The sequence below is a fragment of the Manacus candei genome, unplaced genomic scaffold, assembly GCF_025592945.1.
Source record: "Manacus candei isolate 608988 ecotype Guabito, Panama unplaced genomic scaffold, ASM2559294v1 h1tg000073l, whole genome shotgun sequence".
Taxonomy (NCBI): Eukaryota; Metazoa; Chordata; class Aves; order Passeriformes; family Pipridae; genus Manacus; species Manacus candei.
This window is the reverse complement of record NW_026138121.1, coordinates 217,872-243,329: the sequence shown is the minus strand read 5'-3', so window position 1 is coordinate 243,329 and position 25,458 is coordinate 217,872. Positions and strand designations below refer to the sequence as shown.

At 58.1% G+C, this 25,458-nt stretch overlaps 1 protein-coding gene across 4 annotated transcripts; it reads right to left on the bottom strand.

Annotated features, from left to right (window-relative positions):
• Positions 1-630: 630 nt before the first annotated feature.
• TEAD3 (TEA domain transcription factor 3) lies at positions 631-25,458 on the bottom strand. 4 transcript variants are annotated; one of them, XM_051808917.1, is made up of 14 exons: positions 25,231-25,458; positions 13,906-14,162; positions 10,862-10,926; positions 9,007-9,069; positions 8,813-8,875; positions 6,355-6,366; positions 5,865-6,002; positions 5,593-5,636; positions 5,425-5,486; positions 4,910-5,043; positions 4,624-4,797; positions 4,323-4,463; positions 3,958-4,110; positions 631-3,359 (listed from the first exon to the last, which is right to left on the bottom strand). In XM_051808917.1, exons 2-14 carry the CDS (start codon positions 14,039-14,041, stop codon positions 3,246-3,248), a joined length of 1,299 nt encoding a protein of 432 aa, XP_051664877.1. In that variant the 5' UTR covers positions 14,042-14,162; positions 25,231-25,458; the 3' UTR covers positions 631-3,245. The 4 variants fall into 4 exon arrangements, with proteins under 4 accessions (XP_051664877.1, XP_051664876.1, XP_051664875.1 ...); XM_051808916.1 differs by having other exon boundaries at positions 13,906-14,159; XM_051808915.1 differs by lacking the exons at positions 8,813-8,875; positions 25,231-25,458 and having other exon boundaries at positions 13,906-14,159.

Here is a 25,458-nt window from a genome sequence, read left to right as displayed (position 1 = left end):
CCCGGCAGGCAACGGAGCGGAGCGGAAGGGGAAGGGCCGGGGCGGATGAATGGGACTGGGGCGGGTCTGGGGCCGGGGCGGATGAATGGGACTGGGCCGGGTCTGGGGCTGGGGTCGGTGAATGGGCCGGTGGGTGTAACGGGGGGCGCTGGGGGTGCACTGGGAGCACTGGGGTACGCGTGTCTCGCAGAACGGGGGAAAGCAGCTGGTGTTAAAATACGTCATCTCTGTCTCCTGTGTTTGGAACCGGGTGTGTGTGTACCGAACAGCCGAGGCACTACGAGCACACTTCGAGGGGTGTTGCTGACTGGTGGGACAGACCAGCCTTCTGCCACCTGCTGCTGGCGTGGGCGAGAATGCGACCCCCTAAAACGGGTCCCTGAACCCAGCGATGCTGCCGGGATTTGCAGGGAAGCGTCTTCCATGGGGTTGGTCGACCTTTCCCAAGCAAACCCTGCACCAGTGATTCAAATCAGAGCAAAATACAGCTGGATGTGGCATCCCGGTGCCGGGAGAGGGGGTCGCGGGAGAAACGTTATCCAGCCATGGGGTTTCATGGGACAGAGCAGCTTTCATAGTCCTGGTTGTTGAAGAAAACCTCAAGAAATAAAATATGAACTTCAGAAGCACTTGAGCCAACCCATGAACAAATAATTTTAATATTTATTTAGCAGACTGTAGTTTTTTCAGAGCTCTACAGTCTCCTCTCTTTGAAGTTGGACAGATACAGTAAACACAACAAATATATGATACAACCCATCACAGCTGGATTAAAAAAAATACACAAAAAATATAATACATAAAAAATTGGATTTTTAACATTGTGGACTGACACAGCTCTAAAAATGGTGATTGTAACCCTGGTAAGCTTTACAAAGTCTTTAAAAAAATAAAACAGTACTTCATGTGAAATTCATAAATACACTGGAGGAGAACAGAGAGGCTGGGGGGCAGGGGAGTTGAGAAAGTGTCTCTAGGATCCTGGCTAAACCCCGGCCAGGGCTGCTGGGGGCACCAGTCAGCGTGTGCCTGGGGTGTGGGTGCACACCCTGGGGCTCAGTGCAGGCGGGATGGAGGGATGCAGGGATGGAGGGAGGGTGGAGACACAAACCAGTCCAGTTAATGAGGAGCTTTGTCCCTGGTTGGGGCTGGGAGTGGGGCACACCTGTGTTTCATGGTGGGGGAGTTTTGAGTTTTCATTCCCAGAGTTTCAGATCAGTGAGTGAAACGGAAGAAGAAAAAAAAAACAACAAAACAACAAACAAACATGCTACATATGAGAACTCAGCCAGGCCACCCTGGCACAGCACTGGGATAGGACTCCAGTGCCTTGCCTTGGATTTTTCCCTCTCTCTTTCCACCCTGCTCCATCTTGCCCTGTTCAATGCAGCTGCCTAAGTCCAGTCCCACCACGGAGCCCTCAGCTGGGCGTGGGGCCAGGATGGCTCTGCCCTGTCCCACAGGGATGGGTGTCTTCTCCCAGCAGCAAGAGGTCAAAGCCCCCATGCCTCACCAGACACAAGGCATCACAGTGGCAGCCAAGGCACTTTCCTGGGCTCTGAGGCTGTTCCTGCTCCTTTGCACCTGGCAGCATTGAGCCTAAACCTGCCCTGTCTCCCCATCCTGGGCTTTAGCCCCCCTCAAACCACTCCTGCCCCCCCTGCAGCACTGGTCTCTGCATTTCCTGCCACCTTCGCTCCCCTGCCAACACAAGAAATCCGTCCAGACCTGGCCACCTCGGGCTCCCTGTCCCCCTGCCAGCCTCCTGCCACCTTGCTCCATGCCACCTTGTCTCTCTGTGCCCCTCCTGCACCCCGGGGATGCTCTTCCCAGCCTCTGTCCTTGCAGTTGCAGCCTCAGGGCTGGGCATGCTGCATTGGCTTACTTTGGGCTGCAGCCATAAAAATACCTCCAAGCAGACCCAGTCCCTTATCCTGGCATCCTTCCTGTTCTCTGTCCCCTCTCTGTCTCTGTCCCCTCTGTCCTAAACTCTGCCCACTGACAGCCTGGCCCTGTGTTGCTCAATATGCTTTTCCCTGCACGAGCCACTTCTCTGGCCACTTCCCACAGGATGCAGGCAAGTGGACAGAGCAATCCAGAACAGTCAACACAGAAAAAAGGCAAAAAAGGTGAAGAAAAAAGAACCGAAACAAAGAAAATGTATATATGCAAAGTAAATCAGGCAAATCTAACCTCACTGCTCTCTACTCCTCAGCAAGTGACCACAGCAGGGACGTTGAGCCTGGGCCACCCCCAAGTGCTATCCTTGAAAGCCCACACAGAGCTCAGGGGATCCCACACAAAAACCAGCCAGAGATGAAAACATCCTGAGCCTTCCCTACACAAGCCACTCCCCGTGCCTGGTAGTTCCGCTGTTGCCTCCAACCCAGTAAACTCTGCTGTCACCTCTGCTGGTCACCAGCACAGCACGGGGCAGAGGCCCAGGCACTGCAGAGGGTCATCATCCCGATTACAAGCACGGTGTCCTTTTAAAAAGTATTAAAAAAGCACTTTAACTTAAAAAAAGGAAAAGAAAAAAAGAAAGAGACATAAAAAAACATGGTTTGCATTGTCGATGCCCTCATGCCTTCACTGCCACTGGTTCCCAGTGCCCCAACTGCACACAGAGAAGCCCCCAGCTGCCAGTCCCAGGGAGGCAGCAATGTCCCCCTCCTCCACTCTGCTCTGCCCTGCTCCTGCCTTGCACAGGTCCCCACTGCCACCTGGGCTCTGCCAAGCTGTGCCAATGACACTGCTGCTGCCATGCCAATCAGTTTTGGACCAGACCTGGTGCAATGCCCCTCCTCCAGCCCATCTGTGCTCACTCCTCTCCACTCAGGACCAGGACCACTTCTGAGTGAGGGTGGGGGTGAAAGAAAGGGTCGTTCTCTGCTCCGACATCCCGCTGGTGACGACACGGTGGGATCCTGGCCTTTATCAGCAACACCGAGGACCGGTCTCTCCTCATCCAGCACTGGATGTGGGTTTCCTTTCTCCCTATGTTTCTTTTCTCATTCTTTGTTTTTTTGGTTTTTTTTTCATTTATTAAAAAAAAAAAAACAAAAACTGTTCCTAAGTAGAAAACATCTGCAATCACAAGTCAGTCTTTTTTGGCTATTGTTGTTCTTCCACCTCCTCCTCTCTTCAAATGACTTCTCACAAGGCAACAGGCACGGGCGGCTACTCTGCGTGGCCCCCTCCCTCCCCTGCACGCCCCTTGTGCCCCTGCCTGTCCCCGAGTGCCCCTAGTCCTTGACCAACTTGTACACATGGTGCTGGGCGCCGTGCTCGCTGGTGGAGACCTCGAAAACAAAGGCAATGCAGAGCAAGGTTTCCTGGGTATCCCTGTTCGTAACAACCTGTAGCAGAGCAGAGCGTGTTAGGGGAGTGCTGTGGGCAGATGCAGTTATTCAGGGGGTTGCATGGGCTCATGCACATGGGCACAGCCACTTTGCATCATGAAAAATTTGTTACCCATTATTTGTAGGGTTGCACAGGCACTGGCAGAGTCAATTTAATTGCACCGTCAATATTTACTACCCAATTTTGGGGGGGGGGGAGGGGACAGGCTGAGGAACAGCCTGAATTGCACCACCAAAAATTTGCTACCTGTTGTTTGGGAGAGTGTTGCATGGGCTCAGGCATAGCCACTGCATTTGCACCACAAAAAATTGCTACCCATTATTTGGGGAAGGCAAACAGGCTCAGGCACAGCCTATTTAACTGTTCCGTGAAAAATTTGCTTCCCACTATCTGGGAGACTTGTCCAGGCTCAGGCATAGCCACTTTGTTTGCATCATCAAGATCTGCTCCCTGGAATTCAGGGGCTGTGTGGGCTCAGGCACAGCCAGGAGTATCTGAGCTGCTGGAGCACATGCCCAGGACCGGCAGGGCCAATGCAAGTGCGGGCTCCACACTTCCGGTGGGAAACATTCCCTGGAAAAGGAGTGGAGGTACCTGCAGGATGGTGAAATTCTCCAGGACACTGTTCATCATGTACTTCTCTGGGAGGTGCTTGAGTTTGTGGATGAAGTTGATCATGTACTCGCACATGGGAGACCGGTGGATGCGGTAGATGAACCGTCCGTTCTCCAGACGTGCATACTCCGTCTGCAGGGGACAGCCAGGGTGAGCAGCTGTCACATGGGATGTAGGCATAGGCAAGTGGTGGCCAGCTGGGACATAGTGATGTCCTCTCCACTCCGCTCATGGACAGGTATGAAGCCACATGTCCTACACCCAGCTCTGGGGCTTTCTCCATCCCAGGACCCGCTGTGGACCAATTCCTACCCCTTCCCGATGCAGCAGGGCATGGAACTCACCTCCACCTTTTCCACGACCTGCTTCCCAAAAGAGCACACCTTGGTGGATACTGTGATGGTCATGTTCTCTGCACTGCTGTACTGGCTGCTGACACCGTAGAAGGTCCCCGGCCCGTCCTGGATCGTGCTGTTCAGATCAGCCTGGAGAGATGAGGGGAGAGAGGGTCCCATTAGGCACCACCACACCCAGCTCTCGATGGGGACAGGAGACACCAGCTTTCATGCTGGCAGGGGGCCCAACCTGCAACGAGCCCATGGCTCAAGGACAACCCTTCCCATCCTAATCCTCCCAGCATCATACCCAAAATTTGACGAGAAAGAAGGAGTTCTGGGGCCCACGCTCATAGAGTTCCTTAAGGCCACCTTTCTTTTCAGGAAACTTGTCATAGATCTGGCGGATGTCCACGGCCTCCAGCAGTGGGTCGCTGTATGAGGGGTTCGTCTGGCCAATGTGCACAAAGAGGTGTTTGCTGTACTGTAGGGACCAGGGACATTAGAATGAGAGGTCAGGTGAAAGCAAGATGCCACCAAGCACAGGTGTGTGTGCCATCCCCCACAGCTGGTGGGGATACGGAGGGGACCGTTACCGTTTCAGCATCCCGCGGCACCTCCATGAAGGCGGAGTACTCCAGAAGCCGGAGCTTGGCGGAGGCGATGGTGCGGTCCTGCCAGACAGGCACGGCTGATGCAGCTGGCGGGAGCGGAGCCAAGGGCTCGTAACCTGGGGCAGGGGGAATGACATGGGGATGGGGGCAGCTGTGAACTGGGGGGAGTCCCCCTGCAATGCCATGGTGCTGCTGTCCTCACTGCATTCCCCACTCTCCCTTATCTCCCAGCATGGGGGTTTTCCCACAGAGTGGCTAAAACACAGGATGTGCCAGTCCTACTCCTGAGTGGAAAGGGACTGGAGGGGACCCAGCCAGGAGCAGCAGGGTCCTGCTCACTGCAGGACTTTTTGCCAGGTTTAAACTCAGGCTTTTCCCCCATCAGGACTGGGGAAGAGCCTCAGGCGGGTAGCACCGTGGGTGGGGAGGGGACAGGGGACAAATATGACCTGGCAGGGGCACAGGGTTCCCTGCAAGGGGGCAAGGACGTGACTTACTGGCTAGTGATGGAGGCATGGGTGGCTGGATGGGGTAAGCTGGTTGTGCAAACGGTTTAATGCTGGAAAGTAAAGAGCATCATCAGGTTACCAAGCCCGGGATACCCCACTCCCTTGCCAAGGTAGGGTCCTGCCTGGTGCCAGGTAGTGGAGGGGTTTCATACTTACTCCTGAGAGGGTCCAGGCTGTCCTGGGATAGGCCCACTCCAAAACTGGAGAAGTAGCACAGGGAAAAGTCAGCGGCTTATGACTTTCTGCCCCAGCCAAATTCCCCTCACCTGCTGCAAACAGCAAGGAGCCCCCATTTCTCCCCCTGCATTGCCACCATGGCTGAGGATGGCTGTTGATCATCCCCCTGTCCTGTGTGGCTCATGCACAGGGATCCATGCCCCCCCTGCCCCAGGGGGTCCCTGTATGGGGGAACATGGGGTTGTGCTCACCCTGGGGGCAGCAGAGAAGACGGCCTGAGGAAGAGGAGGTGGGGGGCTGAGCTTGTTCTGCAGGACGCTGGCTGACACGATCTGCGCAGAGGACATGGAAGCCATGCTCTGCAGAGCTTTATCCTTCGAGACCTGGTCCTGGAGGCAAAAGGGAAGACAGGAGGGTAGTGGTGGTTACAGGGGCAGACTGAGCTCCCTCAATCCAATTGTGCCTGACAGGTTTTGCAAAGCTAGGAGCCAACTCTGCAGCCTGGCCAAGGGGTGCGGGCAGAGGGATCCCCCCACCCCTCTCAAATGTACCCATCTTAATTAACATTTGAAGCTTGAAAATGTTCCCTGGGCAAAAGCTGACAGCTCTGGAAGATGTGAATCCCAATCCCTGTCCCACTCCCAACCCCTGTCGCCCCCCACCCTTGGGGTTAGCCCCTCCATGGAAGAGGGCAAAAGGCAATGGGGAACAAAAGGCATTTCAAACTCAAACTCAACTTACCAAGTTCATGGCCTGTCCACAAAAGAAAGGAAAAAAAAAAGGTTAGAGTGTTGTGGGAGCCTATGGGTACTGTGTGCACCTCCCCATCAGTCAGGTATCCCCACTCCCAGCTCATCACGGCATCACACAGATTTCGGGAGTGAACCCCTCGACCTGGTTGGTCACCAGGGGATTGCACATGGTGGCCATTTATGCCTGGGCTTAATCCCACCAGGAATGGGATGCCAAAGTCCCCCAGTATTTTATGGGGTCACTGAGGTGAGCCAAGCCTGTGTCTTTCTTGGCTCTTTAATAACCTCTACAACCTCTTCAGGGGCCCTCAATGCTTGCCAGGGCACAGAGAGAAAGAGCTGCCAGCTCCTGCTCTGACTGGCAAAGGGCACCTGCACCTGCCATGTGTGCATTTATATAGGAGACCAATCATTTTTCCTTTTCCCTTTTGCTCTGGAGGTCACAGCACCGCTGGGCAGGAGCACAGGGCTCAAGGCTCCCAGGTATTGCCTGGGGCAAGGCTGTTCCTCCACTTGCACATACAGGACATGTGCATGCTGGTCCCAGTGCGCACCCTCTGTTTTCCTTCTGAACCTTCCCCAGGGATCAATGCTTCATTTATTTTCACCTGGGGTAGGGTGGGAGCGCAGGCATGCAGCCACATGCCGGGAGCATGAACACTCACATGACTGCAGCTCAAAAATACAGACACTGCTCATGGAAGGGAATTTCCATCCCACAGTGCTGCGTGAGGGCAGAGGGCTGCCTGCACCGGTCTTGGGAAAGGATGTTTTGTATCCCCGGAGTATTGCTCAGGGGGATCTCTGTCCTGGCTGTTCCCTGCCAAATCCCACAGGGAGCATGCCTGGGGATAGAGAGCACAGCCATGGACACAGGCCTCCAACCCTGGACCCCAGGAGTCACTGCTGCCTCCAACTCCCCCTTTGCCCTGCACTGTGCTGTGCAGCAAGAAAAGCTATTCATTCTATGTTATTTTGTTGTAAAGGCTTCTGCTGCTGCTGCTCCTGCTGCCCCCCTCACCTCCCTGACTGCCCTTCTCGGGAGCTGGGTTTAAGACATACAAGCGCAGAGGAGCCTCCCCAAATAGTTTCAGGTGCCATCTCCTGGCTTCTCCCAGCAGATCAAACCCTCCTGGGCTGTGGGAGCCCTCCTGCCACCTCAGTCATGGGGCACTGGGGTCCTTGCTGAAGGGCTTTGGAGGGCACAGCTTGGTGAGCTTCCAGGCAGCATGAACTGGAGCTTGTTAAAGCTTTGAGGACAAAACTGCCAGCTCCAGCTCTGATGGTGGCCCTCGCTCTCAACTCTCTGGCCCCTGCTGCCAGCCTCAGTGCTGGAGATGGATAGAGCACCCAGGACAGGGGGGGCTGGTGATGCTTTTGGGACCTCAAGGTCAGCGGGCTGAAAGGCTTTCTGGGCTCCCACACACCCAGCAAGGCAGTAGGTCACCCCTGGAGATGCCCAAGGAGATCCTCCCTGGTGTGACAGTCAGGCACATCCCAGGAGCTGGCTGTCCCCAGTGGGCAGTCATGCAGTGGGGACTGCTCTGCCCCCCACCTTGCACCGTGTGCGTCCAACCCGAACAGGGCTCGGTCTTTCGGTGATGCTCCCAGGCCTGTCTACGCCCCCCCATCATCACCCTCCCCACTGCCACCACAAAGCTCGGTGGGAACGGTTATGGAAGGATTAGTTGGGCTCCAGTTAGGAGGAAAGAAGAAGAGAAGGAAGGAAAGAAAAGCCAACCAGAGAAGAGAGACAGGATGATCCAGTTTTTCCTCACTTGGCTCCCTTGGCTCCTGGAACCATGGACTGCCCCGACACTGCTGAGCCTCCTTCCCAGCAGCATGGCCCCATCTGGACCTGCTGCCATGCACATCCCTGAGGTGCCCCTAGGCCATACTCACATCCTGGTGTCTCACAAGCCACTGGGTTGGCAGCCTGCAGGGAGCCCCCTGACCCCCCCGCTTCTGCCCACATCCCACCAGCAGCTGTCCTGAGTAGGGTCAAGTCTCAGTTGAGGAGGGGAGTGGGCCTTTGCATACCTTGCTTAAACCTTACTCTGCTTCATTGGCTGCTCTGGGGAGATCTTCCCCTCCTGGGAGAACCCCTGATGGCCCAAAAGAGGGGGCAGCCCTCATACATCACCGGAGGAGGGTTTAAACCCACATTTTCCCACGGCAGAGTTCTTGCCCAGGTGAAAAGAGGAGATTCGGCACCCAAATTCACCCTCCTGAAGGAAAGGGAAGGGCTCTGTTGCCCCTCCTTGCACTTCTCTCTGGGCATCCCACAATGACACCTGTAAAGATCATCCGGACCTAGAAGCCAAGTGAGCGGGAAGAAAAATAAAACACCAAAAAAGAAAGGTAATACAGGGAAGCAAGCAGCACACCGCAGAGCCGAGGGGGTTAGTCGTCAGCAGGCGGGGGCCAGCGATGCGGGGAACGCGTACCTTCAGCTTGGACTGAATCTCACGAGATTTCCGTCGGGCAAGAACCTGCAAGTGGCTAGAGACCTGCAGAGAGAGAGCAGAAGGAGAGGGGGAACAGCAGAGCCGTCAACCAGAGGAAAGGAGGAAGAAGGAGAGGGGCTGCCCATGCTCACAGAGACACCGCCGCAGACACCTGGGCAAGGGCGTCAACGTACCTTGATGCCAACCTGGTACTCCCGCACCTTCTTCCGAGCTAGAACCTGTATGTGGCTGGACACCTAGCGCCCGCCACGCCGTTCAGAAAGGAAAACACAGAGAACGTGAAGATATGTTCCCCTTGCAGGGTGGGATGCTGTCCCCAGGGAAGGGAGTGTGGAGAAATGGGGGAGCACTTTTTGCTGCTTCTGGATGATGCTGAGGGTCGTGCACCTGTCGCGAGCTGGAGGAAGGAAAAATGAGGGGGACCCTGGTGCTGCACTGGTTGATGCTTGTTTGTGCCCCCCTGGCTGGGGTGAAGCTCCTTGGAGTAAAGCTGCTGCAATTGAGTGGGTCAATATTTACCATCTCTTGGAGATAGACAGACCCTGCCAGCCCCTGCAAGCACAATAACCTGAGGATACAGCCTTGCAGGTTTGGGGTGCCCCTGGGTTACTTGGCAGGGGCTGCTGTGGGACTGCCAGTCCTAAATTATTCCAGGAGGGACTGGCTCATTACCCCAGGGCTCCGGCTGATTTTGCAGGTGGGAAAGATGAGAAAGTGGTTTTTTATGTCTAGGTCCCTGTAGGAGGAGGATTCAAAGAAAAGGGACTGATGTCCAGGCAGGAAAGGTGCAGCATGGCTGGGGGGCCTGAGCCACAGGCAGGGGGGCATCTGGCAACCCCCAGGCTTTGGGGCTGATTTTAGGAAGAACCTTCTCACACCAGTGCCAGTCTGTCCAAGAAGAGACACAGGGCTGTCCAGGACATGAGCACACAGAGAGATCAATGCCATGTCAGCTCTCCCCTGCGCTTTTCCTGAGTCCCTCCAGAGCATTGCATTCTTACCCCATGGAGGGGGGGCTCACCTGTGTCTTTAAGCCAGAAATAAAGCACTGCCTGGCACTGGTCTAAACACAAGGACAGTGGCCAGACTGTGGTCCCTCTCCCTCCAGCATAAGTCCTGGAGCAATGTCACCCTCCAGTGTCTTGGGACCAGCATTCCTCTCTTGCTGGGACTCATGGCAGTCCCAGCCTAAGTGTCCCGAACCCATCCATCTCCCTATGGTGGGAAATGCTCCCCAGCATCCAAGGCCACTGGTTCTGCCAGGATGGGTGGTTTGGCTCCTGGCTAGGGGCCACCGTGGAGGGGAGGGAAGAGCCACTGGACATGTGACAAACAGATGTCCCACTGAAGGCTGCAGCAGCCTGGTCCTCAGACAGGTTTGGTGCAGTGAGGGCTCCAGGGATGAGTGTGACCACTGTGTGCTCCCTGGCCTGTCAGCGTCCCTGTCTGCCCCAGCATCCAACAGCGCAGGGCAGCAATGTCGGGGAAAGGGTTCTGCAGTACCTCTGACCCCACCAAGACCAGCACCACAGCCCTGCACAGTCAGTTCCTGGATCCCTGGCTGAGCTGGGGATGCCTTGGTCTCAGCCCAGGGGTGCCTTTGCTGTGGCGTCTGGCAGAAGTGGTAAAATGCCTGGCAAGGGGCAGAGGTAGGAACAGTCTCCAGACTCAGGAGGAGTAGCAGATTCATGCCAACACACACAGATACACACACTGCCTGGACAGAGATTTTGAGGGCTCCTGTCACCCATGGGGTGACCTCAACCAGGCAGGGGGCTGGGTGCTGCCTGCTCCTACAAGCCCTATTTCAGGGCATCCTGTGAGAGAGCAAACCCGAGGGGGATTGTGCTCACAGGCGAAGCTCCTCACAGAGGATGGGGGACCCGCTGACAGCAATGGTGGCTCCAGGAGGGGACACGGAGGGCGGGCGATGCAGCCAGAAAATCCGCTCCCCCTCGGGCTTACCTGGCACCCCCTCCCATCCCACCCTGAGCCCACCCCAGGAGAAACAGCAGAGCAATGCCTCACCTGCTTCCTCGTCCGTGTCTTTCCCGTTCGCAGCTTGATGTACCGGGCGATCAGCTCGTTACGACCTGCCGGCACAGCCAGGAGTCAGCCCCGGGAAACGAGGCCCGGGGGCATCACCCCCGCGGGCCCGCGGACCCCCGGCCAGGCGAGGGAGGCGCTGCCAGGAGGTGGCGCTGCCGTGACAGTGTCGGGGCTCGGGGCGGCCTCGGGGGCGGCCGGGCCGGGCCGGGACAGGGCAGCGCTCCCGCCCCGTGCCCCCACCCCACCGCTCTGCCGGCCCCACACACCGGGGCTTAGAGGGACGTGACAGTCACCGGGGACTACAGCGGTGTCCCCAGCCACAGACTCCCCCAAAACTCATCCCAGCTGGAACCCCCTCGGAGCCGATGAACCCACTCCCCGCAGCCCTGCCCGCAGGGGTCGCGAGCTGCTCCCCCAACACCCCGCTTCTCGTTTGCAAGCCGTGCTGGCCTTTCCACCAGTATTTCCTAACGTCCTGGTTTAATTCGAAGCAGAAGTTGCTTTTGTGCCACATTTCAGGGGCCAGCTGTGGCCAATCTACGTTCAAACGTCAGAGCAGCTGGGAGCTTTCTTCTCCCGGTCCCGGCCCCCCCGGCCCCCGCCGCCCCCCTCGCCCCCCCCGCGCACGGGGGCGGCCAGGCACGCCAGATTTATTTTAATGGACCAGATGGTCGCGGTTGGAACTTGTCGAAATGCCCTTGGAGTGGGTTTCAGCTTTAAAAGAATAAAAAAATCCCTTAAAAAAAAAATACACTCCCCTCTCCTCTTCCACTCCAACTGGCCCCCTCCCAGCCCCACAGCAACTGGGCCCTCCTGGGGACACACACACATGAGGACAGACAGGGCCAGGTGCCATGCAGGGATGGCTGCACCCTGGGGTGCCCACGCCAGGCAGGAGCTGGTGGGTGGATGGCAATGGGGGTACCCCTTGCACAGCCAGTGTGGCACCCTAGCACTGAGCACAGCTCCCATCCCTCCAGCCTCCCAGCCTGTGCCGGTGCTTGGCCTCATTAGCACCTAACAAGGGCCAGGTCCTCCAGGGTGCCCAGGTGAGGTGATGCCCACAGCAAGGTGATGACAAGGGGTGCGGGCAGAAGGGACTCTGGTGCTGAGCCCCAGCTTGGGGGTAAATCTTCACTGAGCACCACAGCATCTGCCTTTGCATGCCCTTCTCCTGAGTCCCACCTTGTCCCTCCCATACTCTGCTTGCGGGAAAGAAATATGGGGGAAAAAATATGGGAAAGAAATGTAGGTGCCTTCATGGACCCAGTGGGGCAGTGCCAGCCCAGCACCTAGTGCCCAGGAGCCAGGGGCAGCATCTCCTGCACCCGTCCTGCCTCACAACATGCCCAGGCCACCCTAGGCTACACCCTTGCAGCCATCCCTGTACCCACGTGCCCTGTCCCCTTTCCTTGTGATTCATCTGGACCGTGCCATTCCCTCTGAGAGGGCATGTCCTCCTCCAAATTACCACATTCCTCAAATTCCTCTCCCCTGACACCACCACATGAACCAGTTGGACAGGCTGGGTTAAAAATAACCCATCAGGCAGCAGAGTGTAGCAAGGCCCAGTATGCCCGTCCTGGGTCCTGGTCCCCCAGCTCCCACCTACTTTGCCAATCCCGCATCAGTGGGGTAGGGGTTGGTGTGGCCGTGGGCATCCCATTGGACCCCCAAAAAGAGGGGTGGTGGTGGAGAGCAGTGGCACTGGCACACCCTTATGTCACATGCTGGCATCGCTTGTGCCTCCGGTGACCCTGGGGGTCCTGGTAAATTTGGTATGGCCAGCCAGGGATACTGTGAATCCCAGTGGGGAGGTGCTGGAGAAGGTGGGGGGAGATGAAAGGCGGCTGGAGGGGGCTGCTGCCTCTTTAAGCAGCTGCCAGATGTCTCTGAAAGGCTGGAAAAACCGGTTGGGGTGTGCTGCGCAGGGCCAGGCTCCCGGCGGCACTTCAGCTATTCCCGGAGAAATCCAAAAAATGCACCCACTTGGGAAGCCCTGTGCTCCCCCCCACCCCCCACTCACCAGTCCTGGTGCTGTGAGTTGGGGGCCCTGGCAAGCAGGGTAGCACAGGGAGCTGGCATGGGGACAGGGACAATGGCATAGTGCTCTCCACAAAGCTGCATCCCCTTTGCCCCTCTCCACTGGCAGTGGGTGAGCCATTGCCCTGATAGCAGCATCCTGATGTATTTTGTAGGCTGGGGATAGAGGTGTTCGCCCTGGTCCTGTTGTCACCATGGGGTAATAGTAATAGCCTGTTGCTGACTTTGAGGTCACCAGCCCTGGGGGGTGACACCCTGGGAGGTAGAGGGGAAGAGAGACGAGCCCCTACCATGGCAGGGATAGAGACACCATTGCACCTTCCACTGCTCTTTGGTGGCACCATGCGCCCCACGTCAGTGTTACCTCCTGCCTATGTGACCCATCCTTATCCTCTTTCTCCCAGCTGCAGAGTCACCAAGACAGAAGTGTTTTGGGAGACACTGGAAACAAGGCTGAGACACCCCCAAAATCATTGTCCCAGTGGGGCTGACCAACCCTGCTGCTGCCAACAGCGTCACCAAAAACTGAGCGGGCTGCAGATGGCTCAGGGTGGGTGAGTGACCCTTGCCATAGGGTGCTCACCACTGGGTCCAGCTGGGGAGAGTTTGGGGAGCGATGCAGAGGCACACAGGAGCAGGAGGGTTGGGGCTGCCTCTGGCCCTGCAGTCCTGCACCAGCTCCCTGTCCTCACCCCCTCCCTGCCTGACAGCTTCACCAAACCAGTCAGTCCAGCAGGGCCGAGAGAAGGAGGGAGCGGGAGGGAGAGCCAGCACAGAGGGAGGGGACGCAGGTCACTGCCACCTCCCCAGTCCAGCTCTATGATGAACCTGGAGAAGCTGCTTTCGGGGCTGGGGGGGTGCTCAAGGGCAATGCCCCAGTGTGGGTTTGGGGCAGAAGGTTTTGCTTCAGCCCTGGCCACCCCATTCTGGCCAGAAGCCCAGTCCCTGCCTGCTGCCTCCATCCTGCCCCTGTCACTCACCGTACATCTTGCCCTCATCTGAGAGGATGATTTTCCGCCGGCCACAGGGTGGGTAGATCGCCAGCGCCTCCTGGAAGCTCTGCTCAATGTCCGGACTCCACACACCCTCGGCATCATTGTCCAGACTCTTGTCCATGCCATCCTGGCCATCTTCCCGCCCCTCCCCGGGGCTGCCGCTGGCGTTCCAGCTGTTGGACGCTATGGTGCTGGCTGCTCTGGGCTCCGACCCTGAGCCCCCACGGACACACGACAACCTGCTGGGACACAGGGGACACCTGTTAGACCCAGAGACCTTTGCTGGGGGCGTGAGACTGCAGTGACAGTGCGGTCCCAGGTCTGTTCCTGGCTCTTGCTCTGTCCCCACTCACACCCAGAGCAGCATCTAGATGTGGGGCATCAAACAGGCTTTCCTTGGGGACAGAGCCATGATTTCCCCCAAATCCAAGCCACAGGTGACCACCCAGGATCCACCAAATAAAGTCTGGGAAGAAAACTGCCTGGTTACTGCATTATCCATACAAGGAACTTGGGCACATGGTGCTCACGGGTGACACCTTGGGACAGGGTGGCAAGAGCCCTGCAGCTTGTGAACCCTGACCCCACACCAATACCAACTGCCACACAGCAGCAAACTGGCCCCAAGAACAACCCCAAACCCCAAAATCCCTGTTCCACTACGCATGGCAAAGGCAGAGTTGGGATTTGAAGGGAGATGCTGGGTGGCTCCAAGCCAGACCCCACTAATAGGAACCAGGTGGCCGGAGCTGTCCGGCAGCCCTACCCCTGGCACTGGGAGAGGCCCCCCACTCTGAGGATGCTCTGCTGGGGCCCCAGGCCCTCCCCAGCTGGTGGGTGATGCTGGAGAGTCTTCAACCCTCCTCCTCCTTCTGCTCTTCTCCTCCGTTTGCCTGGCTCCCAGCGCAGTGTTTCAGTGTTTTGCAATAACATGTTTGGCGGCAGCTGGCGGCGGTGGGAGCAGAGTAGAGAGGTGTCTCCTGCGCCGCCGTGCTTCCCGGACAGGCTGGGAGTGTACAAAGGTCTCCGGCACAGACATCTCCTTTTAAAGGAACTGCCGAGCCCGCTGGCTCAAGTACGCTGTGAGGCCTTGCCTTTTTTTTTTTTTTCCTTTTATAAAAAAAGAAACTTACCCCCCCATCTCTCTCTCCCTCGTCGTGATGTGATGTCAGCCCCTCCGGTCCCGCTGCCCGTCCCTGCCCGCGTCCCCCCCGCCGCCGCTCCCCCTCTTGCCGAGCACTGTGGCCAAATAAGGAGAACTGGATTGTAGGATCGAGCCAGCCAGCCAAGGGAGGGATGGCGGCAGCAGTGCCGGACGGGCCCGCGGCACCACGAGGCCCGTGCTGTGCTTGCTGCTGGGGCGCTCTGTGGGGCAGCCCCCTGGGAGGGATACATTGTCCAAACCTAGGAGGGTGTTGGGATGGGAGGGTGGGGGGACACCAGGACCAGGCACTGAGCAGGGACGGCACTGAGTGGGGACAGCCACAGTGGGACCCTCTGCAGCTCATCAAGCACATCAGGACTCTGTCCCAGTGAGGCACCTACACTGGGGTGCAGCTGCTTTGGCCGGGTGCTGAGCCCTGGCTGCTCTACAGCAGTCCAAGACCCCCCCAGCAGCTCAGGAACCCTCAGACATATGGAAACCGGAGATGACTCAGCGGCGCACGGCAGCCCAAGACCCTGCTGCTCCCAAAGCCCACAATGGCCTCCAACCCCACAGCAGCACCATGGCAGCCCCAGACCCCCCAGCACCATGGCAACTCAGAAGCACCCAGCCTCAAGATACCTCAGTGGTCAGAGACCCCACAATCTGGTGCCAGCCCAGCACCCAGCAGCACCCCAGGACCCCAGAGCACCACAGGGCTGCCATCAGCTCACCCTAAGAGCAGGAGCTGGTGCCAGGGGCTGACTTTGCAGGGACCCACTAGACTCCCTGCCCTTCCTAACTGATGAGTGCAATTAGGGCCAAGAGTGAAGCTATAGGGCTGAGAGCAAAACCATGGGGCTGGCTCCACCACTGCAGGCAGCATGCCCAGTGCCCTGGGTCATCGTCCCTGTGCCAGGAACTGCATGCACAGGCAGAGTAACGGCTGCCCCCACACCCTGTCTGCAGCACATGTGCCCCCCTCCCTAGGAGATCCCCAGCCCCCTCCCACCCCACTGCCCCCCCCAACAGGGAAATCCCAGTCCAGCCTTTTCAGGGAATCTGGGAGAGGAGGGAGGGTGATGCTGGGGCCCCGACCAAGGTGCGAGGAAGCAGCTCCTCCTCCTTCTCCTCCTCCTCCACCGAACCTGCTTTTGGCCAGGCCAAGACATTGGATTTCCTGGAGGGAGGGTGCATGCACCGCGCTGACGCAAGGCACGGCCGAGTGCCGCTCCACCCTGCCCCTTACAAAACACCAACAGCAGCAATTAGGGAACCGGCAGGGCTGGACGGCCTGTGGAGAGACTGCGGCCAGACCTGCTCCGGGCAGGGAGGGGACCGGACCTGCCGGAAAACACGTCACCTGCTCCTGCCTCCCGGCTGCTCCCCAGGGACAAGGGCGGGAAGACCCCTCCCACAGCACAGGCATCTCTGCAGGCTTTGGATCGGATCCCAGGACCACTGATCCGCGGAGCGGTGCTTACCCCCTCTGGGGATGCTCATGCACCCATACCAGGCAGGCGTCCCCACATCCAGCTCACTTGCCCCTCTGCATCCTGCCTTTGTGGGGGGACACACTCTAGCCCACGGCTTTAGAGGGTGATGGAGGGGGCTGCACCCTTGTGAGGTCCCCCAGCGGATGCAGGACGAGTGCCCGAAGCAGGCAGGGGAGGATGCCTCCAGGGCAGCCCTTATCTCCTTGTGAGGACAAAGCTGCGCCAGGAGACCAATGGTGTTCCCACGAGCTCACAGAGCTCGGCCCCAGCACCACTGCGGGGGACGTGAGGGAAACCTGGGGCCTGAGCAGGCAGCAGGGCTGCAGGCAGCTGCCCTGTTGGGAGAGCTGCTTGGGTGGGAGACCCTGCTAAAGCAACAAGAAGCCTCTTTAAGCTCTGCAAAGGCAAAGAAAGTTCCAAAGAGGGAGGGGTCCTAGGGAGATGAGTGTTATCTGGTGGGTGGGGGGAAGGAAATACTTCAGAGGCGACTAGCTGTGGTCAGAGAAGCGTGGTGGGTGCCGGGGGCACAGGTGTCAAGGCCAGGAGCAAGGTGCTGCTGGGACCAGCACAACCAGCTGTGATAGAGATCAGGTCAAGGGTGTGTGGGGTGGGATGGAGGAGAGCACTTGGGGCTGGGGGCACAGGGAGGTTATGACATAGGCAGAGGTGCCTGTCACCCCCGCAAAGTCCCTGTGCACCCTGTCTCCATCCCTATCCCGTGCCACCGAGCTGAGGGGACAGCATGTTCCTCTCTCCCAGCATGGTCAGCCCCAAAAGCACTGTCCCATCTGGTGTAGCCACAAGGCACAGCCCAAGCAGCCTTCACACTGCTCCAAACCCTTCTGTCCTGGCATGGTACAGAGCAGTGCTCAGCCTCCCACCAGCACAGTGCTGCCAGCGCCAGCCCTGCAGGGGGAATGAGTGAGGCCACCATCACCACTGCACTGTCACCATGACCAGTGGCACACCCACCCCAGGGGTGAGGGGGAGAGAAGCCCCCATCCTTCCTGGTGCTGAGGGTGCACCCCCCATCCAGGAATGGCTTTACAAGACCCCAGCTGAGCAAACTCCAAAGCCGAGACTCCCAGGCACCCCAGTTCCTGCCCACATGCCCTGGCACATTGGGGCTCAGTGAGAGCACAGCCGGGGCCCTGACTCCAGGCATTGATTTGTAGGCAGGCAGAGGCCTTCATTACTGTGCCTCTCGTTTCAGGCAGGGGAGCACTGGCCGGAGGCAGTGTCCATGATGCTGCCTCTGCTCACCTGGTGACACAGCCGGAGGGAATGCTACCCACACCATCACACAGCCACCAGCTCTGCAGAGCCCCTTGAAAGAAAACCAAAAGCCGTGGAGCTCCTGGGGTACACCAGCAAGACCACAACACATCAGGAAGATGTTGCTCTGTCTGCTGACAACCCCAGTGAGTGCATAGAGCCGAATGCTCTTGGTTCTGCTGAGGATGACCCTACATCTCTTCTCTTGCTCTTTGCAGGAGTCCCGTATCCCTAGCACCTTGCCCAGAGACCCTTTGGGAACACCCTGCCCCACGTCCTGCCCCAGACACTACCCCATTCCCACAGGGACACCATCCTGGTTGGCATGAGGCTGTCCCAGGGACAATCAGAACTCATCAATGCGGGTGGTAGCAGCTGAGCAAGATGCAGCACGGCAGAGAGGGTGGGGGAAGGAGGCTTGTTTATATCGTGCTCCTCTTCCAAACAGCTCTCGCTGTGCTGAGGGATTCCCTGGATCTGGGAGAGAAGGGCGGCCACTCTGCTTTCTCCCACCCAGGTTTGCACCTCTCTGCCAGGGCAGGAGGACCAGCCACGTTTTCCCAAAAGGGTCCCCTGGCACAGTTTGGGGACCCAGGCAGTGGCAAAGCTCCCCATGCACTAGGCTGGCTCCCTGTGAGACAGCCCAACTAATTTCCTCCTCTCTATTGCTTCCTGTCCCTTCCGGCTTGGCGGGCAGCTCAGGAAGCAATCGGAGCGAGAAAACTGCAGGAGGCCATGTGGCAGCATCCCACTAGGGTCTGAAGAACTGCCAGGGCTGCCTGGGCACAGGGTCCCCAGCTCCAGCTGGACCCCTGCTGCTCCCCAGCTCCCAGCAAAGCCCTGAGCCTCGACCTGGCAGGGATGTGGCTGGTCCTCACTCAGTGGTACACGGCTGAGAGATGCTCAGACACAAAGGGCTGTGGACGAACAAAGAGGAAATGTGAGTGATTTGCCCCAAAATATTTTGTCAGGAAGGAGGGAGGGGATGGGGCAAACGCAGGGCACAGCTCCCTCCTAATAGCAGAACCACGGGCAGTCAAACCAACCCCCCCATCCCCTCCTCTTTCCCCAGCCCTGGCAGGGCAGCAGAGCTGGGTTTCGGCTTCTGGAGGACCTGAGCCGGTTTTGCTCAAGCCTCCAGGCTCAAGACCTGAGGGCAGAGGACAGACGGACACTGTAACCCAGCATGCCTCCATGGCCCAATTACATTGCCCTGCCCAGCCAGGACGGGGCGTTTCACCCAGCAGCGCATAAATAGAAAGCTTTTACAGCATTAATTGCTCTCTGTGTTATGAAACTAGCTGGATGGAAACAACAGGGTTGGAGTCGCCTGCCAGGGATGGGCCACTGCCATGCCGTCCTGCAACACCCCCAGTGCTAGTGGCCCATGGCACAGCCAGTGCTGGACACAGCACTCCCTGGGGACCGTTGAATTTGCTTTGCTTCTGTGCCAAAACGTGTCCATTCCAGAATGTCTCCCTGAACATCTCCTGTAGATGAGCTTGGAACAGCCCACAAGTCTTGAGTCCTCAGGGACTCCCAGCTTGTCCCAAGGGGAAGCTAAGGGGCACTGCTGTCAGGGGAACACTGGGGGAGCCTGGGCCAGGCAGTCCTGTGCCTGCAGTGGGATAGTGTCCCACCATCTGGGCCAGCCAGGCATTTCAGGGACCCCAGCAGCCCTCAGATTTTCTCCTGAGAGGAGAAATGCCTCCACAGAGGAGCTCCAGGTATTGCTGACCCCATTTTTTGCCATTGCAGCAGGGCCAGGGAAAACGTCTTCCAGGGGACACTGGCTGCCAGGCAAGGAGGAGGAGGAGGAGGAGGAGGAGGAGGAGGAGGAGGAGGAGGAGGAAGGCTGAAATGAATTTCACACGCGCCCCCGGCTGCCTCCACCCCCGCGAAACCCAACCCTGCCTGGGCAGCAGCTGCACCCACTGCCTGCGCTGCAGCACCCGCCAGAGCCCAGGGTTAGCACCGACTGTCACACTCCCAGCTTCCAACCAGGAGAAATCCTGTGGGCTGGAGGGTGCAAGAACTGACTGGGGGGGATCGGCACCTGAGACACCGGGCAGGGGGGCTGTCAGGTATTACCGTCCCAGCTGAGACATGGAAATGCCCCTGGCTGCCAGAGTCTGGGACAGAATGTGACATGGAACTGTCACCTGGCCACTGTCACCCGTGTGAGGGGGCACACTTCCCTGCCCTCTTGCAACGAGTTCACAATCTTGAGGCAGTGCCAAGCTGAGGTCCTGCAGGAGCTGTGATAGCAGGTACATGCTGCCTGGCACAAACTCCATTGGTCACTTTTTCTCAGAGAGGTATATTTTGGTTTAGCACCATTTTACTGCCACCACCCCAGACAGTCCCAGCAAGCAAATCCTTGTGCATGCCAGGAGCATGTCAGGAGCTTGTGGCAGTGAATCGCCTTCTCCCAGCACCTCTCACTGCTGCCTGAGCCGAGAGCTGGAAATGGGCACAGTGATTCCTGTTCCTGCAGATTGAAAAATTGCTCTGGAATTCTCAGGAAGGAAAGTTGCTAAAAATACATGAAGGCAGTATTCCTGGTAAAAGAAGGAGCTCCAGCAAAGAGGATGGCCCAAGAGCACCAGAGAGCCTGGCACAGTGTGCTAGCCCCCTACCCTGCACACTAACGTCCAAACATCAGAGCTGGACCCTGACCCTCCGCTCTGTGATGCCACCCAGGCAAGGCTGCAAGCAGGGCACAGCAGCCGCCTCACATGAGAGCTGGAGCTCAAACTCATGCCATAGATGGGCACAGGTGCTGGCAAGCACCAAGGGAGGACCCTGCCCAACTTATTCACCAAGCACGCAGGCACAAAGCTGGGCATGGAAAAGCAGAGTCTTGGACCAGACCTTTGCTCCTAGACTGTGAAGCACTCAGATCTTCTTGCTAATAAAAACCTGACGCTCACTTGGGTCGGGGGCTCACATGCCTGCAGGCGGGTGTGCTTCTTCCTAAACCAAAACTGCCTAAGCTGGTGGGGGGGAGGTAGGGGCTGGCTGCCTCTGGGGGAAGGGCAGGCAGCAAAGAGCTGGCATGGGAACGGCAGCCCATCCTCCACGCACCCGCGCCACTCCGCGTCTGTAAACTTTGAACATCTTCCGGAGAGAAGTTAGTGGCTATTGTGAACAGCTGGATTTAATTTTACGAGGAGCGAGGAGGAGACAGTTGTGGAGAAATAATAAGGCTTGGCGCTCCCAGGCGAGGATCCCTGAGCCCGGCCAGCCTTCCTGCCTTCATCGCACTCCGCCTGGGGAGCGCTGGCGAGACAGTCACAGTGCAACTGAGGCATGGAGCAGCATGGGGCTCACCCATCTTCTGCATGATGCAAACCTGAGTCCAGATATCTGGGGCTTTGCCCCTGTGTGTGTCCCCAGACCCATCACCCCTCCAGCAGCCAGGGCATCGGCAGTGGCACATCTCTTCCTCACAGCAGAAAACTGGGCTGCCAACACAGGGCCTACTTCCCAGCCCACAGCAGCACCTTCAGACCTAGGGACCCCCAGTGCTCATTCTCGATGCTGGTGGGCCACTGACGCTCGTGGGCCACTGTGGCGCAACACCTCCCTCCAGCCGGCTGCTTCCCGTGAGGCTCTGCCCACCTCCTAAAATCAGTTTTAGCTCTGCTGTCCACTTACCAGCCACCCCTTGCAGCCAGGGGAGCTCTGCCAGCACACACTCCAGGTCTGCACTGATCCCCCCACAGCAAGGGGGAAGGGAACCAATCAGCCTCTTCCAGCACTTGCACCTCACCTGCCACCCGCGAGGCAGCACTTCCCAGAGTTACTTCTCCCGGGGAGAAGCACAGCCCTGAAGCTCACTGCAGTCACTTCCGTGCCTCTGGCTCGTGGGAGGATGGCTGAAGGTGAGCTCCTGGGTCAGCTTTAACCAGCTGAGACCTAGCAGAGCTCGTGACACACCCAGTGCCCATCTGGAAGGTGGCAGCAGTGGGCACGCTCGGTTCTGGTGCTGCTGCTGTCTCATGGCACATAATGGGGGACACTGGGAACATTGGAGCATTGCATCTCTTTGGGACCAGGTGAGGGGACATGCTCCATTGGGATTTGCACCGCCAGGATGGGACATGCTTTGTAAAATCAGTGTTCCTCCAAACCCTTCGCTGACAGGATCCTGTTGGCTGCAGAGCCCTACATGAACACTGTTACCACTAGGCCACCAGCTTCAAACCCCAGGAACAAGACTGTCACCTCCAAAGGGCTCCATGTGTGCTCATCAGGAAACTCCACAATGAGCTGCATGGGGAGCCTGAAACAGCAGCCAGCATCGCGCTACCCCCTGCTCCCCACCACCATGGGCAGGTGAGCGGCCCACCGGCACCACGAGGAGGTTTTGCTGGGGCCCCTCGCTCCCATTTCACAGGCGGGGAAAACCAAAGCGCTGGGAGCTGTAACAGCATGTCTGGACCCGCAGCAGGATCTGGACGTGCATTATCACAGAGGGGGGCTGCTCCTGCAGCGTGCCCACTGCAGGCTGGTGCAGGGCATGGCTCCACCGGCTCACCCCATCATTACCTTCCCTCCCTCCCTCCAAAAAAACATTTCATAAGTTGCCACGTGATGGTGGCAATAGCAAACACCCATGCGCTTCAGGTGCCTGCCCCAACCACAACACACAGGTGCCTGGGCTCGGCCGCCGTGGCTCACAGCCCGGCCTCGACCCCAGATAACACCTTGGACAAACAGCTGAGAAGCTGAGAGCATGACCTGGCCACCCAGCAAATCCCCCATGGATGGAAGCTCCCAAAATCAAGGGTAGTTGGTTATATCCCATCCATCAACAGTGCTCAAGGCGATGTAAACGCTGTGGCAGTCTCGCCAGCCCCTTGCAATTGCCATCAGGGACCTAATAAGAGAGGGAAGCTCCCAGAGGTGGTACAGTTTTTGGACAGCATCCAACCCGTTCATTGAGGGATGGAGGAATGCCAACTCCACAAAGAGCCCCAGGATGGCTCTTGCCATGTAAGTCCCAGCAGCACCCTTGGTTAGGGCTTTGCAGCCCCTTCTCTTTTCCTCTCCATTCTCCACTCCCATGGACAGAAGAAGAGGTACTAATGCAGGAAAACACATTTTTTTCCCAACAAACAGCCCAAAATTGCCCATTTATGACCTTTCTGGCTGCTGCATGCCTCCACCAGTCCCACCACTGAGCTCACCTGCCACCAGCCTTGTGCTCTCTGCGTGTTTGACAGGAGCTGCGCAGTTACTTGCTTTTTAATACCTTAATTATAGCTGATTACCACTGCCATCCCCACCTCCTCAGTGCCATGACCTGCTCACACACCACCAGGAGAAGGCTCCTTCCTTCGGCACAGTGCCAGGGCCACCAGGACTCGCCTCCCAACCCATTTGGTGGTGGCAAGATGGGGATTAAATGGTGATTAAAAGGAGATGCTGTTTCTGATATCATGATAAATAGCGACCGTATGTCATGGCAAATGGATACAAGTCCCTTTTACTGGCGGACCTGGAGGCTGCAGGGTTCCGCTTTGCAGGAAAGGGATGTTAGATGTGGGATGACTGCTGGAGGGTTATGCTGTCCAAAATGCCTCCATTGAAGCATCCCCCCACTCTGAGTTGTGCCCCAATGTTGCAGTCACCCCCATCAGGACAAGGGTCCTTGAAATACCTGGGTGCCATTTACCCAAGGCATTTGGAGCCCACCGCTTTCAAAGGGTTATTTCTGTTAGAAAAGCCAGTGCAGTGCTAGCTGCATGCCCACCCTGGTGAGGTGGCTGGGTGCTTGAGGTCCCGGGGGACAGGAATGTCTTCCCCTGCATCACCCAGCTGGGAGGGGAAGCTGCTCACCCCACAGCCATCTGCAGTCCCTTCCCATGAGAATGTTGGCCTTGCACACCCAAACCGGGCCAATTCCAATGCCTTCTCCCAACAGGACACTTGTGCCTGTCCAGTCTGGTGGGGAAGTGCTGGGGCACTGCCACAGTGACCATCACCTGCCCTGTCAGCAGGGGTCCAAGTTCCCTCCCATTTCTCTCCTACCTTCCCTGTTGCGTGACATTGGTGAGTCCTCAACCCTTGCCCACTTTGGGGACCCTCTTCCTTCCATTCCCAGGGAAAATGACCCAGCTGGGGTGTCGGAAAGGGCTGTGGGGCCATGGAGACCCCAGGGCAGCTGGGTGCATGGGGAGGGGGTCACCAGCCTAGTAAACTCCAATTCTCCACCCATCATTATGAGCACTTCAATACTGTGGGGGGAGGTAGGCAGCCTCGCTGGCAGGGCCCCCCGGGGTGGCCAGGCTGTGCCAATGCCCTGACTCACGACACGCACGTACCCGCGCGGGGTAAAGCGATAGGAGGGGAGAGAGGATGCCGGAGCCCAAAATACTCTGGTGTGCCTGACACGGGAGATTATCGCTTTGCTGATGGGACAGTTGCCCAGCCTGGCTTGTCCTGGCTCCCTGCAAAGCACCAAAACCTCCCAAAAGCTCTGCCCTCACTTTTTCCTCTGCCACCCCATGCCAACCACCCAACAGCTGTGAGAGGCTCAGGATTCACGCTGCCCCAGCAGGGCCACCGGTACTATTTCCAGCTGGTTTCTTCCCAAACTCTGCTTTTTTTCTCAGCCTTAGAACCCAAACACATTGTATAGGGCCTGAGCAGTTTCAGGGGGCAGAGGTGGGTGGCACTGCAAGGGCTTGGCCTTATTTTCCTTCCAAGGGGGTTAAGGGGAAAAAAACAACCCCAAGCCCAAGGAGGGTGTAAAAATAAAATAATAATAATAATAATAATAATAATAATAATAAAGATGACACACTGCTGAAAATTATACATCTAATTGCTGCCTTGTTAGCAATGCACCCCTATGACGACGCACAAAGTGTTTAGCATACAGTGCATGGTCATCCCCTACATGCGCGTGACACACATGTAGCGTGACACACGTGTGACCCCACACCTCACCGGGGACCCTTCCGCGCCGGTTCCCGGGGAGCTTCAGCTGGGACAGGCTCTCGCTGTCCTTAACGCCCGGTGCCCGCCCCGCACGCTCCCGACGTACGGGCACAAGGCCCCTTTGTAACCCCGGGGATGAGCCGCAGCAGGGGCACTCGGCGGGGGACCGGTGCGGGGGCAGCGCAACCCCGACGGGGCGGGAGCCTGGGGACCCGATGGTGAGAGTGGAAACACCTCGGCTGTGCCCCCCACACGCACATACCCCATCGGGGGGCGTCGAGGGGAGCCCCGGGAGGAGGTACTGAGCTGGTGCGACCCCGCCGACCCCCGCCATCCGCCGGGTCCAGATGCAGGCGGAGGTCTGCGGGCCGGGAGGAAGGAGGGGCTGGAGGAGGAGGAGGCGGAGGAAGGGGGGTTGGGAGTCTCTTCCCGGCGAGCGCTTACCTGCTCCGTGCTTCGGAGGGCTGGGCCGGCCGCGGATGCCGGGATAGGAGCCGGGGCCGGGACCGGGGCCGGGGCCGGGACCGGGACCGGGGCCGGGGCCTGGCCGGAGAGGGCGACAGGAATGCGGGGAGCGCGGCGGGCTCCCGGGTCCGCGCACGGAGCCAGGCGCAGGGACGGGAAAGTTTATGCGAGGGAGGAGCAGAAAGTTGGGAGTCAATCAGGAGGCGG